This window comes from Hydra vulgaris, chromosome 08 (assembly GCF_038396675.1).
Source record: "Hydra vulgaris chromosome 08, alternate assembly HydraT2T_AEP".
Lineage (NCBI taxonomy): Eukaryota > Metazoa > Cnidaria > Hydrozoa > Anthoathecata > Hydridae > Hydra > Hydra vulgaris.
In genome coordinates, this window is record NC_088927.1 from 35,592,501 (window position 1) to 35,609,579 (window position 17,079).

General features: G+C 28.9%; 1 protein-coding gene across 3 annotated transcripts in view; it reads left to right on the plus strand.

Moving 5' to 3' along the window:
• LOC100211857 (inactive rhomboid protein 1) overlaps positions 1 to 17,079 on the plus strand; it is an 87,744-nt gene that overhangs the window by 58,517 nt on the left and 12,148 nt on the right. For all 3 annotated transcript variants that reach the window (XM_065803568.1, XM_065803566.1, XM_065803567.1), the window contains one exon: positions 9,752 to 9,801. In XM_065803568.1, the coding sequence (XP_065659640.1) occupies positions 9,752 to 9,801 (50 nt within the window). The remainder of the gene's footprint in view (positions 1 to 9,751; positions 9,802 to 17,079) is intronic.

The following is a 17,079-nucleotide window of genomic DNA, read 5'->3' on the forward strand; positions in this document are numbered from 1 at the left end:
TTGACAACCCTAATTATATGGAAAGATTTCAAATATATCAGATTTAAAATACTTAGTATTTTAAAACGAAAAATTTTAAAATAGTTAAAAAAATTTTTTAACTTTCTTACATAGGTAATAGTATTATTGTTCATCATATTTTATATTACAATTTTTATCATAAGATAAATTCAAATAGTAAAAAACTTATTTAAATCGATAGCTTTTAAATGAAAGTTAAATTAAAGTTTCCGAATTTTTAATAACCTTTTGTTGAAAAATTGGTTGGCTCGCTAATTTACGTCAAATATAATGCTACTTTTATTTAAATACTCGGTGTAGTTAAGGCGATTTACAAATTATTTGAATTTATTTATTTGAAATTGGCATGATTTTATAAGCGTATTATGTCCAAACAAAAGCTTTAGATGTTATATTTTTTTTTGCTTCAGGTTTTTTTAATATTTGAAGAGTTTTTCTCTTTTTTATATAATTTTCTAATTCTTTTTACTACCCCAAATTGTGAATACAAAGAATACTATTTTGGAGCCTTTAGATCACTTTCGCTCATCGACGTTAACATGAATTTAGTTAAAATCTTTTGAAAAAGTGCCTTAATTTACTATAGATCCTTGTTCTAACTGTTTCTGACCTATTAGCTAATATAGCTTGTCAAAATACAATATTTCTATCAATTTTTACAAAAAATACAAGAATTCCGACCAAAAAAGAACTTGCAATCAAGAAAAAGCGCCAATAAACGTTAAAAGTTTTTAATCTATGATGTTCATTTTACCTAAAAATTGTATTTATTTAAAATCTTATACGAATTTAGACAAGCGAATTAGGATTTTAAGAAGATTTAGAAAAAAAAATCTACAATCTGGGTTTTTTCGCTTCAAATATTTTTATTTTATGATACCGCAAAATTTATCATTTTATTTTTTCCGTCTTTTCATTATTCACAGACCTGATCATTTAACGGAAATGTGTAGTAGTCAACAAAATATCATACAGGCGCTATAGTATTTTAAAATTGCCTTAACTACACCGAGTAAGTAACAAAGACATTTAAGGGACAGATCGATTTTTTTTAATTCACAAATATACATTAAATATCTACGTAAATTAAAAAAAATTAATTATTGTAATTATTGTAAACATTGGTTAATAATTAATAATATTATTTAATTATCTTCTTTTATGTTTTACGCAAATATAACATATATAATACGTTTCATTGCAAGTTTTATTTTTGAGTTTTTTTTTGTTTTCGGTTTACTTTCCCAGCTAACTTATTTTACCAAAATTATTAATAAATCTTTTAATATAAAGACGATATTAACTTCTTTTATATTATAATGTTTATTAATATGCAAATTTTATTTGTACCTCCTAACTCAAGATTAAAAGCAAGAATGTAAATAAAGAGTTTTTGAATAACAAAAATAGATTAATAAAATAATTTATTAAACGTATTGAACAATTTTAACTGGAGAATAACTGACGTCAATTAAAAATTAAAAACATTTTTTTTTTCAACTTTTGAATGAATGATCTTGCTTGTTAATGACGACACTTTTTTTTCACTTTAAAAAATTGTTTTTAATTCTTAATTGATTAACTTAATTCATTCTCTTGTCTCGCGTACTAATTGCATTTTTTACTAGTCTAGTGCAACAATTTAAATCTGAGACTGATTTCTTTTTTTTTTTTACCATGATCTTAAAAACCTTTGGGAATTTTAAACCAATTAGGAAACCGCGTTATACGCGGCGCCATCAGGCTGGCTAACACCCTGTATATATATTTATATATATATATATATATATATATATATATATATATATATATATATATATATATATATATATATATATATATATATATATATATATATATATATATATATATATATACATACATATATATATACATATATATGTATATATATATATATATATATATATATATATATATATATATATATATATATATATATATATATATACACATATATATATATATATATATATATAATTATATATAATTATATAAAAGGGTAGATCATCATTGCATTTTTTTCGTTCAAATTAGTTTGGATAGCAAAATAATGATGCTCTAATATCTAAACATCATTGGAATAAAATAAAAAATTAAAATTATTTTTTCCTTCCCCTGCCGCCATCTGATTGAAAATAAGCCATTTTTGGTATTACAATATATGATATATAAATGTTTTTGATCTGCAAAAAAATACAATATTTTGTTGTTTTCTGGTCAACCTTTAAGATTGCTTTAAAACCCAAAATTTTAAGCAGTAGCACAATTACAAGTAGGGTAGGCCGGGGTCGAATGTATCAATTTAACTTTGAGCCAAAATTACCAAGAGACTATTCAACATACACAAAAAGCAACAGTGTATCTGTATAGCTAATATATTCAGCTATTAAATGAATCTAATATGACGGATTTCAAAACATTAATAACTGAGAAATAGAAACAAAATTCACAAAATGGGAAAGTGATACAACCGTCCCGGACCTTGCGGCAGGTGAACCACCTCTAGGTGTTGATTGTATCGCGGCAGGCTATTAAGGAATTACTGGTCTTTCCATAGGGACTTTCATTCAAAGACACATTTTCAACTAATCTTTTTTATTAATAGAACAATAAAGCAAACGAGGTCCGATATATCATGTTTTTATACCCACATAGAAAAAATATATAGAATATATATATATATATATATATCATATGTATATGATACACCTGAAAAGGAAAAAATCAGAATGGATAACCGTGAAAAGGTCATGAAAATGGATAAAAACAAAACATGCAGCTAATATTGTAATATATAGAAAAAAATCTATAAATTCTAAAAAATATATTTCACTTTTAACAAAAATATTTCGAAGTGTAAAAATATTATTAAAAAAAATGAGACACTTAAACGAGACACTTAAACGAGACACTTAAACAAGGTACTTAACCTATTTAAGTATTTTTGTATCCAAAAAATAAACTCTGACTCTCTCTCTTATGACATTTACAAATGAAAAACAATATCTCAAAAAAGGTAATAAAGAAAATATACAGCCAATCACAAAAACAAAAAATGACATCGAAACCTATGATTTAAGAATAAATTATAGATTAACATTTAGCTCTACTACATTACTTACTAAATAAACAAAAATAAATTACAATGATCCCGTAACAAAAAATATTTAGGAACTTCTCATCAAAATTACATAAAGTAACAAAGTCCATGCACTAAACCCACTTTTCATTAGGTTTACTTTTATAGAAAGGCGTCAAACAAATTAAGCATAAACATTCATCGCTATCGTCATCGCTGTCTATGTTTTTCCTTACTTTGCTTTTTTTAGCTGCATGTTTTGTTTTTATCCATTTTCATGACCTTTTCACGGTTATCCATTCTGATTTTTTCCTTTTCAGGTGTATCTGTGTACACAGCCGACTTTCTTTTCCTTTTTCCTCCTTTCCTTTCTAGGTGGAGCTTTCAAGAATGGGCAAACGCTCTCAGGATTAAAAACTGTTGACGTGGACGGTATTGGATCATCTGCAAATTTTTGTAGTCTGTTTTCTGACATTTGTCTACCATTTATCAATAGACTGTCTTCTGTAACTGGTCTGTTTTCTCGAATTGGTCTATCTTCTGGCATTGGTCTGTCCGTAACAAATGATGGCGCAAAATCTAAGTCTGTAAAAACTTGTCTATTATATGGATAAATACAGGTACACCTAAACCCAGCTTGAATATTAGTAGACGTGAATGCTATTGGTAAAGCCGTTTGAACAATAACCAGATTTCCACGTTTGGCAGAAGTTAAGGCGCCGACCTGATGAGATCCTCTTTTCGTCACAATTTTCATGGTTTCTGTACCATCATGACACCGGTTTCATCTATGTTGCATATGTCTTATGGTTCAAATTTGACAAAGATTGGGGTTGGCTACCCCTATCTATTCTTTTTATGCAGTTTTGGGGCCTCCTGAAGTAGAAAAAATCGATATTAGTTTATAACAATGAATTTAATATGTATTCAATAAGTTTTTTTGACATTTTTTGTGCTCTTGTCAACATTTGCTAAATATTATATAAAAAAAACTTAAAATATGAAACCTGCATAATTAAAAGTAAAATACAGAGGTACTAACCACTACGAACATAAAAAATATTTATTTTGTTAGTTCGAATGCAAATAAACCATAACAAATATTAAAAATAATATCCTGGGGTCTGTTGAATCGGTTCAATTGACCCCAGGATTTTGTGTAGTTCATTGATACAACCGCCCCAGTAGGTTCATTTTTGTTTGACATTATATTTTTTTTATTTAATCGTGGTAAAGATAATTTAAATTTACACTAAATTGCGTAAAAATAACAATATTTTGAAATTACCAAAACAGAATGTACTCACCTGATAAAGAAATTATTTTATTCTCTTCCAAATACGGTGTGAAAATGTTAGTTTTGCACAAATAAACATCATGCACCACAGAATATGTGAACGACTAGTGCGCCGGTCGCAAACAAACTAAAGCAACAGTGGATATCGGTTGTAGTTAAAAATCAAAGAATATGGTGGCGTCCTATCTATAGTATGTACAGAGATATTCACACTGATACAACCGAGCCCTGTTACTTTTGACCTCGGTCTACCCAACTAGAATAACATTTCTCATGAGCAATACAAATTTTTTTAAATGCCATTTTATATGTACTTTTTATTGTACTTATTTTCTATGAAAAGTTCTATGAAGTTCTATGAAAAAAAAAAGAGTTTATTGATCAATTAATCCAATTATTATAATTACATATTCCAATTATTATAATTACATATTCCAATTATTATAATTACATATTCCAATTATTATAATTACATATTCCAATTATTATAATTACATATTCCAATTATTATAATTACATATTCCAATTATTATAATTACATATTCCAATTATTATAATTACATATGGAAAATAATTACGTATGGAAAATCATCTAGAGTCAATTTTTGCATATTTTGTATTGCATTTTCAATGAAATTATCACTTAACTCTTTTAACATAGGCGGTGGAGTCCTTGGGTGTTCCTTCCAATTTATAAAACTATAGTAATCAACTGCATCAAAGTTTAGAGGAGAAATTTTGAATTTTCTTACTTCTGTAGAATTTGAAACTGTGCATCGCCTTGCAAATTTAATTTTTCTGCTAGTTCTCTTATTTCTTTTCGTTCATCCATCAAAATTGATATCAAAATATTTTCTGGGTAGCCATAATATGTATTTCTTTGAATGCATTTATCAACTATAAGTTGATCACTTTCAAAAAGGAAGCGAGAGAATTGAATTAAGCACCACAAATGTTTTGCCCCCGTGTAAGATTGAGGCTCCAGTTTTATAAAGAATCACACTGGTGCATAAACTCAAAAAATGTAATCAGTAATCAGTAATCAGTAACTTTAAAACCAACTGTCTAACTTCAATATTTGCTTTTTCATTTCACACATTTTCTTCACAATTAACATGCTGCTTTACAAACAATCTTGTTAAAAGAAGTTGAAGATTAATTTTTCTTTTTTTTTCTTTTCATACAATTTAAAAAAATTTTTTTTTGATGTGGTTGTGCAATGGAATTGTAAAAACGATTTTTGACTAGAATTATGAGATCCCCTTTATTTGGTTTCTACATTGAATACAAGCTGTTGTCGACTCGGAGGGATTATTTATTTTAAAAAGATTCTATATAAAACTTTTCATTTTAAAATGTTTACAGTGGCAAAGTTTTAAAATACTTGACATCAAAATACATATTGAAGGTTTTTTAATAAAATCATTTTTTCCATAGATACAAATATCTATGAAAATATCCGGCCGGATAGCTTTCAATTATTCGGTTATCCAGTATCCGGCCAGAAATTAAAAAAGTGTTATCTGGGACATAGTATACTGATGATGCTTGGTGGTAACGATGATGGTGATAATGTTTTGTGGTAATGATGATGGTTATAATATTTCGTGGTAATGATGATGATGATGATGATGATGATGGTGGTGGTGGTGGTGGTGGTGGTGGTGGTGGTGGTGGAAGTGGTGATCATAATGATGATATTTGGTGGTAATGATGATAGTTATGATATTTGGTGGTAAGAGTGCAATAAGTTGATAAAATATTTTTATTTGGAGAAACTTTGTTTTTGATAATTAGAAAACTTTACTTAATTATAGTTAGGGCATCCTAAGCCGCTAGCTATGTTACATCCTAAGCAGCTATGCTATGCTGTTACCTATTTCCTTCTATTCAATTCAAAGTAGTAAAAAAGAGCTTTTTATATGACCTCAATAATGCACACCAAAAACACTGACACCTTTTTTGAAAACCATGTAAGTTGCAACCCAAGTAAATTGCATGTAAGTTGCAATTGGTTGATTTTTGTGTTCCTGTTTTCAGATGACAAATAATAATAAACAAATATTAATGTAAAATCTTTGTAACCTCTGTTCGACAGGTAAACTTGTCCACTGTACAAGAAAAATTATTTAATGTCTTTGATTTGATTTCAAGAGCTTGATCATACTTGAAGAGTTTAGGTTTTATGTTAAGTTTTTTGTACAAATATTGACTAAATTACAGTGATTACGTTGTTATATACATTTCCTTGCAATTTATAAAGAGTTGGCCATTTATCTCAAAAGTTGATGAATTCTTGAAGAAGTAGAATATTCAGCTTCGAGATTATCGAGGCAATATTATTGCTAAATAGTGAATATTAAGGCAATATTATTGCCTAAATATTCAGTCATTTTTATTCATTCAGTTTGATTAAAGTTCACTACTTCTAACTCTATATTCACCACTGCTAACCCCTAAGTTCACTGCTAACCCTAGATCATCTTAGTTTACTAGTGCTAACCCTAGATTATCTTAGTTTAGATACCTATGTTTTGATTGACAATTCTATGCAGTTGAGACTCTGTAGTAGTAAATTTGTAAAATTTAAAATGGCATGGCAAAAGTATGTCGAACATTTGTACATTGTATAACATAGGCTGTATATACATTATTAGTATATAGTATAACATTATATAGTATAACATAGTATTTGTATACATTATTACAGTGTTAATTTAATTTTTAAAACAACGATTTCATCAATGCAGAAGGGTTCTAAGTGCAGGTAAAAAAATCTGAAAATTATTAGAAAACATAGCTAATTAGAAGTTTTATAAACTTTCCACAAGTTCTGGAAAGTTCTAAAGTTCAAAAAGGTGATTAATGTTACCACACAGTATTCAATTATTACTTTAAGAAACAGCTATTTAGTTGGATTCATAAAATCTTAAATATTAACTCTTTTTAAAAATTTTATTTAATGAACTTTAAAAATTTCATTAATTGAACTTTATCTGCAAATAAATTTTATCTGCAAAAAAATAAAAAGCTATTTTGTTTAATTAAACCATAATTTGGTTTTCCTTAATTTTGCTTTGTGTTTTTTTGTTTTGTTTTTTTTTGTTTTTTTTTTCCATTTTAATTGTGAGTTATAATAAAGTTATAATGAAAATTATTGTTTATTGAAACAATATAGCTGTGTCAAAATTTATTTTGCAAACAAGATGGTAGAATGCAAAAAAAAGAGGCAGTTGACCACTAAAGAGACATTTTTCATGAATTTTATAAAAAACTGTTGAAAATGTCCAGAAATGTTATCACTAAGGGAGGAAAAAAATGTTTCTGAAAAAAAAAAAACTTTGAAAAACTTTACCAAAAATCTATAATGGTGTAAAAACAATGTAAAAAAACTTAATTCTTTATGTTTCAAAACACATTATCTTGAGTTAGACTAAAATCTACAAATTAAATTTTGTGGGTCTGTTTATGACAATATCTAACTCCATTTGACAAATAGATTTTAAAATATTTATAAGTAAAGATACAATGCGTTTTTTAAAATAAGTTTTTTAAAATAAGCAATTTAAAAAAGTTAAAACTAAAAGTAGTGAGCCTTAGAAATAATTAAAATCAAATGAATATTTTTTACATTACTTATACAAAATGAGTTCATTAACCAAATTCATATTTTGTTGAAAAATCACTTCAAGGTAGTAGAACACAATTAAAATATTAATTTTGGACCAAAATGTGAAAAGTTTTTTAACTTTTCTAATAAATATAAATCCTCTTTCTTTTGATGTATGTATAAAGCAATTTTTTTTCGGAAGTGTGATAAAAATTTGTATTAGCAATATTGTTTATCTTAGCAACACCATAGCAACCACAAGCATCTATATTTATTTTTTTTATCATGCTTTTATTTGTTTATTTATCTCATTTGCTTTCAAAGAAATTGAAAAATTGAAAACTTTGTAGATCTACTTACATAGATTCATGTTGCTACTGTTGGAGTATGTTATTGTATCAGAGCATTATTTATTGATACATAAAAAATAAGCAAAAAATTGAACTTTATAACAACTAAAAAGCAGAATGGCTTCCAAAAAAAAAATTTTTTTATGATTTCAAAAAATCTCTATGTTCAAGTAGAAGAAAAACTTTTGTTTCAATTTTCTAAAAACCACAAACAAAAATTTTATTATTTACTTGAGAGCATTTTGTAAACCCTTGTATGTTCATGTTGCTTTGGCAACCTTATTGTAAAGGAGAATATTTTTAAAAACTTTTTAAAATATTATTGTTTACAACAATGTTGGATTCTTTCATGTTCTAGTTATTAATTGTAATAATTGTTCATAAAATAAAATAATCAACACTTCCCCTGTGATAAAAGTAGTAGGAGGAATTTAAAGGTTTAAATACATCTGTGGTAAATGTTCATACTGTAATTTTGCTAATAGTTCCTTTTTTTAAGATTAGTTGTTGTTTTTTATCATTTGCATCTTTAACAAAATTTATATGTTTGACAAAAAGTGGTTTTGGTCTAACAAATAAGTAATAGAAGTTTATAAGAATGTTACCGCAGATAAGTATGCAAGCAGCAGTAATTGAAGTTTCTCATATTAACATTGTTGAAGATATTTTACATGTTTAGAAATTAATTGACGAGTTGTGGCAAAAGCATGGTCATTGATCCTTGAATACCTTATACACTGCTATACCACGAATAATCATAATGAATTATCAGATGCAATAGAATCAGCTGTGGCTGTTGACATTTTTAAACTAATGTAAAAACTACTCTTATTTACATGGCTTAGGAGATAACATGACACAAGTTCTATTGTCTTTACAAGGAGATAACATGACACAAGTTCTATTGTCTTTACAAGGAGATAACATGACACAAGTTCTATTGCGGGTTTATTAAAAGCCAACCTATATAGTAAATATGATATAACACCAATAAAGTTTTTTTGTCATGTCTAAAAACTTAGATATTTGATTGTGTAATATTGTTAAGTTTTACAAAGGCTTTGAAACGAAATAAGTAACTCTGCAAAATTATTTTGAAATAACCAAAATAAATTAGCTTTGCCAAAATAAATTTTGGCAAAGCTAATTTGATTCAATAACTCATAATTTGATTTTCACTCAACTTTGTTTTTTTACTTTTTTGCTATTGTTAATTTCTTGTCCTGATCTAATAAATGTTGTTGCCCTTATAATAAATGTCATTTGAAAGTTGATTAAAGTTACACTTTTGATTGATTACATTAAATTAATGAATTATGTAAACGTTAAATAAAAAAAAGTTAAAAATAAAAGATGATTATTTATATATTTAGTCGTCATTCACTACGTATAAACCTTCGATTGTTTGTGGTCAAGATCCTAAGTGAGTTTCTAATTTTTTTTTTTTTTGAGGATATTATTTTAAACATTTTAACATATTTAATAAACTTTTAAAAACTTTTTATATATAACAAAGTATTTGTTATTATATAAAACTTTTTATATATAACAACATGTTTAATAAACTAAGATTCAAAATATTCTTATGTATAACAAAGCTGCACTTGTATAACAAAGCTTCACTTGTGTATCGCCTGTTTAATAAACTACGATGCAAATGAAGAGTTGATTTGCATGGCACATGCTGATTACATGATTCACATGGCACATGCTGATTAGGGCGTGTAAATTGAAGGACTAAAATCAAATATTTGGAAAAAAAAAAAACTATATTATAAAATAATGCTATCAGTTTATATATGAAATGGAGTGATACTTTTAAAAAAATTTTAAATTAAGCAGTAGCTACATTTTTTATTGTTTTTATGTGTATTAATTTGTTAATGTTTTAAAAATATTTAAAATCATGACGTATTTTACATTTCTGTTATAAAAGAAACTTAAGTGAATGAAATTTATTTCAGACCTATTAGAATTTAGTTTTTAAGATTCTAAAAATTTTTAAGATTGTTTATGATTAAAAATAGTAAAAAGACTTTCAACAAAACTTTATTAACAACTTATAATATATATATATATACTTACTACTACAACAGTACTTAACAACTTATAAATTCCATTTAATCAGTATTTAATTAAAATTAACTTTATTGGCACCAAAAAAAAACAAGAAATACACCAGCTACTCACTTAAATAAATTTATTGGAAGAGGAAAACAACTTTTATCATCTGAGCTCTCTACTGCAAGAGATATTTTACGATATGGGATTTTTTTGAGAGAGACAAGTAATCAAAATAAAAGAAACTATAATGTTGATATGTTACTGATATGACTCCAGCCTTCTCAGTGGGAAAAAGCTAACTGCAAGTTTGTACATCCAGTAATAATTCAAGAATTCAGCATTAAAGCTAAACTTTAATGCTGAATTCTTGAATTATTTAATTAAAATTTTATTAAAAATCAACAAACTTGTTGATATTTTATCTTGCAAATCTGAAATAATGTTTTGTTCAAAGTATGGTTGTAAATAAATAAATAAATAAAGATTTATTAGAACAAATTAAAAAAAAAAATACATGTTCTAAAGGACATACAGGTCCAATAAATAGACACTGACAATATGCCCTTAAATAAGAAGACAAAGTACATAGGAATAAATATAGTTTATAATAGAAACATTCAAGATTTCATTCATTTACTTTATAGACACAATGTTTATCAAAATTGCATGATTTTATTTTATTTTTAAAAATACAAATGTTGTCAGCATTTACAGCTTCTGATGTCAGATTATTCCAGATATTTACAACTCATTGAGAAAAACAATATTTGCGAATGTCGAGTTGACATCGTTGGTTTCGAATCTTAAAAGTATGACCACGGGTATAATTATTATTGTTAATTTTGAAAAACAAGTTTTTATCTATGCAAACCAAATTATGCAATTTTGAAATATATGACTATATCATGTTTTAAACGTCTGAGTTCCAGAGAATCCAAACCAAGCAACTGTAAACGGCTAGAATAGCTTAAACAACTAATATTAGCAATTTTTTTAGTGAATTGTTTTTGAATATTTTCAATAGATTTAATTAACATAGTTTGGTGTGGCGACCAAACTGGAGAGCAATATTCAATAATTGGTCTTATATAAGTGGTAAATGCACGTACTAATATAATAGGATTGCGAGTTTTAAAAGCATTTTAAGATTAGGTATGCTCTAGTATTTGCTACATGAATGACTCTGGCAATGTGTTTTTTGTAGTTTTGGCGGGAGTCCATAATAACTCCAAGATCTTTTGGGTTAAATGACCAAGCTAGAATACAATCACCTAACTTGTAATTAAAACTAATACTATGCAATGGAGAAAGTGCTATTCTGTGTGCAAAACATTTCTTGCTGACAATTGGCAATTGCCAAGTATCCAACCAAATAATTATTCTATCAAGAACAACAGTTAAATCGTGGCTATGATTCATATCGCGATACAAACTGTATAACTTTAAATCATCAGCAAAAAGTTCGCTCTCCTTCATCTCAAGACTGCTCTTTTTTTGATGGGCTGATGGATAAAGAGAGAATATCAAGACTCTCACTCTATCCATAAACCAATATTGTTGTTGTTGGTGACTTTAATGCTCATCACACTGAATGGCTTGGCACTATTGTCAGTGACTCTGCAGGCATTAAAGCCCACAACTTTTGCCTTTCTCAATATCTAACTCAAATAGTTAACTTTCCAACTTGCTTTCCAGACAACCTGAATCATTTATCTATTCTATTCGACTTATGTCTTGTTTCTGATCCTAGTCAATGCTCAGTTCCTCCACATTCACTCTTAGGTACACGATTGGATCTCTCTATAACTATTATCTCATTCTTCTTCATCATCTGAATCACCCTATCATCGTACCTTATACAACTACCTTAAAGCTGACTGGGACTCTTTCCGTGATTTTCTTTGTGGTGGCTCTTGGGTAGAAAGCCTTCATCTTCTTGCTGACAAATGTGCTTCTTACATAATTTCTTGGATTCAGGCTGGTACAGAATCTTTTATTCCCTTTCAACGATTCCAGGTCAAGCCTCACTCTTCTCCATGGTTTTCCTCACATTGTGCTGATGCAATTTCCAATTGAAATCGTTACTTCCATATCTATCAGCAAAACAGTTCTCCAAAAACCAGACATCTGTTTATTACTGCTAGAAACCATTGTAAAAAGGTTTTGTCTAATGCCCAAGCCCGCTATTCTCAGGATATGAAATCTTGTATCTCATCACAAAAATAAGGCTCTCGCGACTTCTGGAGAATCTTTAACACTATCTATAATAAGAGCAAATCTGTTATTCCACCTCTCTTGTATAGTTCAGATTTTGTCACCTCACCTAAAGACAAAGTTGAATTGTTTGCTTATAACTTTTTATCAATATCATCTCATGATTCCACTAGTTGCGTTCTACCTGATATAGCCAACAAACATGTTGATCCATTGCTTGTTATTTGTATCACTCCAGCTTCTGTATCTAAAGTGGTTTTTCTGCTTAGACTCTTCTACAGCTTGGGATCTGGACAGCATATCTGTTATAGTCATGAAGAAATGTTCTCCGGAGCTGTTATCTATAATTTCAAAACTATATAACAAGTGCTTATCAGATGCCTGATAAGCACTTGTTATATAGTTATTTCCAGCCTGCTGGAAAGCGGCATCTCTTATCCCTATTTTCAAAAATTCTGGAGAGCGATCTGATTTGTCTAACTACCGTCCCATTAGTCTTCATCCTATCATAAGCAAGGTTTTTGAATCTTTGATTAGCAAACACTTAATTTCTCATCTTGAATCTAATAACTTATATTCTAACCATCAATATGGATTTCGATCTTCTCGTTCTACAGCTGATTTGCTAACAGTAATAACAGATAGGTTTTATTGCGCATTAGATAAAGGTGGAGAGGTTAAGGTCATTACTCTTGACATTTCTAAAACTTTTGATAAAGTTTGGCATGCTGGTCTTCTCCATAAGCTTTCTTCTTATGGTGTATCTGGTAACATCTTTAAGATTGTTGAATCCTTCCTTTCTAATCGTAGTATAAAAGTTATCCTCGATGGACAGCACTCTTCTTCTTATTCTGTAACTTCAGGGGTTCCTCAAGGTTCAATCCTTGGTCCTATACTCTTTTTAATTTACATTAACGATCTTCCAGATATTCTGACATCTAAGGTGGCATTGTTTGCTGATAATGCTACCATTTATTCTTGTCATGATAAGAAGCCAATGCTCTCTGATTGCTTGGAGGGGTCATCTGAGCTTGAAAAGGATCTCACTTCTGCTACAGCATGGGGCTCACAGTAGCTAGTGAACTTTAATTTAGATAAAACCCAATTTTTTTCAGCCAATTGTTATTGCAATAGTTTAGATCTTCCTATATTTATGAACAGTAATGTACTCAATGAGTCATCTACCCTTCATCTTTTAGGATTAACTCTTAATTCCGATCTTTCTTGGAAACCGTATATCAAATCCATTGCAAAATTAGTATCTGCTAAGGTTGCATCTCTTTATCAAGTTTGATAAATCCAGCCTTGTATGGAATACTGGGATCTGCCAATGATGCTCTTTCTCTTTTAGACAAGGTGCAAAAACGCATTGTAAATATAGTTGGACCTGCACTTGCAGCCAACCTTCAACCACTATCACATCGTTGTAATGTTGCTTCTCTTTCTCTTTTCTAGAAATGCTATAATGGGTACTACTCCAAAGAGCTACTCGTCGTTCAATTAAGTCTCATCCTTTTCCTGTGACTGTTCCTAAGTGCTTCAAAAACTCTTATTCGTCGAGTTTCTTTCCTCGAACATCAGTTCTTTGGAATTCGCTTCCTTCATTTTGTTTTCCTGATTCATATAATTTGCAATCTTTTAAGTCGTCTGTCAATCGTTATCTTGCTCTACAGTCTTCATCTTTTCTCTTCCAGTAACTTCCAACTCTAGTAGTGGTTGCTTGCAGCCTTGTTGGAAGCAAAAATGTTTAAAAAAAATTGATGCTAGAATTATAACAAAGAATAATACATTGCTAGTTATTGATCACAACAAAAGGGCACAAGAGAAGTTACCATTAGAATTAAGTGAAAAATTTGATAAAGATCTTGAGAATTTAATAACAAATATTTCCCTTGTACTATCAAGGAAGAACATTTCTATGTAGTTACTGAACCAGGTGGTAGATATCTATTTCACTTTGTTCTAGATAGAGGGATCAGAGAAATCATACTGAGATAATTGAAGACCATCTGGTCAACTGGTTGATGGAAAAAAATTTAGGAATTCAATTGAAAGCCATTGGAGGAGACAGCACAAATGTAAATACTGGATATGAACGTGGTGTGATGCAATATGTTGAAAGAAAATTGTGAAGGAGATTAGTGTGGATTGTTTGTGATTTTCACACTAATGAGTTAGGGTTAAGGCACTCAGTTATAAACTTAAATGGCCCAACAAAATATCAAAGTAAGTGGTCTGGACCACTTGAAAAGATGTTAAATGCAGCTACAGAAAATCAATCCTAATTTTACAAAGATTGATATTGGACCTCCCATACCTGTTCTTAGCCCAGAAGTTAGAGTACTGATCAAAGCTATGCTTACTGAATAATCAACACAATAAGGTCTGGTAATTTATCTTAGCAGTTAGCAATGCTAGAAATAGGACCTGTTTGCCATAGCAGATGGCTCACAACAGCACTAAGATCTTGCAGAACATGGGTTTCTCTGCATGGGCTATCTCGCATCAACTTTCAAAATCTTACATGAATTGTTGAAATTTGATGCAATTACTACAATATCAACTACTGTACTGGAACTACAGTATCAAGAACTGGTTTCTTCTGGATTTTAACTCCTTAAAATCCAGAAGAAACCAGTTCTTGATATTGTAGTTCCCATAGTGAAAAGATCTGCTTGGTACGCTTATTCAGAAGCTGAATAAAGAAGAAAGAGCTCAAGATGTGGAATTCGTAGACTCCGTGGGAATAAATACAAGCAAACTAATGTTGGTGATTATAGCCATAGGCATAATCACCAACATTAGTTTGCTTTGTAAACATTAGATTACAATGATAATATCAGGAAGAACACCTGATATTAACATTGATGCTGAGAATCTTTACAGTCTAATTGACTGGAACAATAATGTTACAGAATCATTTTTTTTATACAATCTTACATCTGTTGCTATTAAAGATTTTATTAATAGCTTCATGGTTGTTCCCCAATGGAGTTTTCATACACAATTAGTTGAGAGGTGTGTACAGATGGTTAAAGAAGTTGCAGGACATGTCCACACAGTAGAAAAAAGGGAATCTTACATTAGAGCTCAATTCATTAGTAGAGAGTTGATGTCTGCTAGGAGCAAAAAAGACATGATTGGACTTTTAAATTATAGTGAAAATAATTTTTTATAGTTGCCTTTTAAAAAATATAAGACTTTTTGTTGTTTGAATATTTAATGTGTAATTATATACTTAATATAACATAAAATTTAGAATAGTATTTAATAAGTATTTCATATTTACTCAAATATTATTTCTTTAAACTAGCTTTTGTTATATCTTATCTTTGTTGAGACATAAATTCTTGTATTTAGTTATATTTAATTATTAAATATATAAATTACATTTACAGTTACGGACTTAATTTTAGACTCAAAGTGATAAAATCAAAATTTTAATGATGAAAGTGTGAAAATAGCATAATAAGTATGATGCATGCATAAATAACTTGATGAATAAATTTATTTCATGGAACTAAATATATTTGATGCAAAAATAGCATCTGACGGATTTGGAATTCCAGTAAAAATGTTAATTATGTATAAATAAGGAAATGATTATTGGTGTCAATTATTTATTAAGAAGTTGAGAATTTGTGTAGCTGGCTAATTTTTTAACTTGTTTTATTTCAGTCATTTTAAAACACCATAATGGGGAAGAAGAAAACATTAAATGAATCGATTAGATCTCAAGTTATTTTATTATTTGAGGAAAATTATAACACAAAGGACATTGCATCCAGGTTGGGAATATCACAATCTTTAGCATCGCGTGTTGTTAGGCAATTTAGTTCTTCTAATTCAATCAAACCTAAACATCATCCTGGTAGACCGAGGCTTATTTCAGCGCAGAATGAACGTTTAATTTGACGAGAAGTAATGAAAACACCAACTATTACATCTTCAGCTATCAAAAGGAATTTAAATTTGAATGTTTCCACTTGTCATATTCGACGTATTTTATGCAACATACTTTCTATGTGGATGTCAAGGCCTTTAAAGAAGCCTTTTCTTTCTGATATCCAACGGAAGAAGAGAATATTGTTTTGTAAGAAGTACTCTCATTGGACATCAGAAGATTGGGCAAAAGTCATGTTTAGTGACGAGAGTAGTTTTCATTTGATGGCAAGCTATAAACAATGGGTTCGACGTCCTAAACATTCATCAGCAACTGACCCATGGTTTACAGTTCCAACTGTTAAACACCCTGCTCATGTGATGGTGTGGGGGTGCTTCTCAGCACATGGTCGTGGTTCCATTCCATTTATAAATCAAGGAGAAACTTTAAATTCAACAGCGTACATTAATATTTTGAATGACAGTTTGGAACGATTCATGGCGATTCACAATTGCACCGTGTTCCAGCAGGACTCAGCCC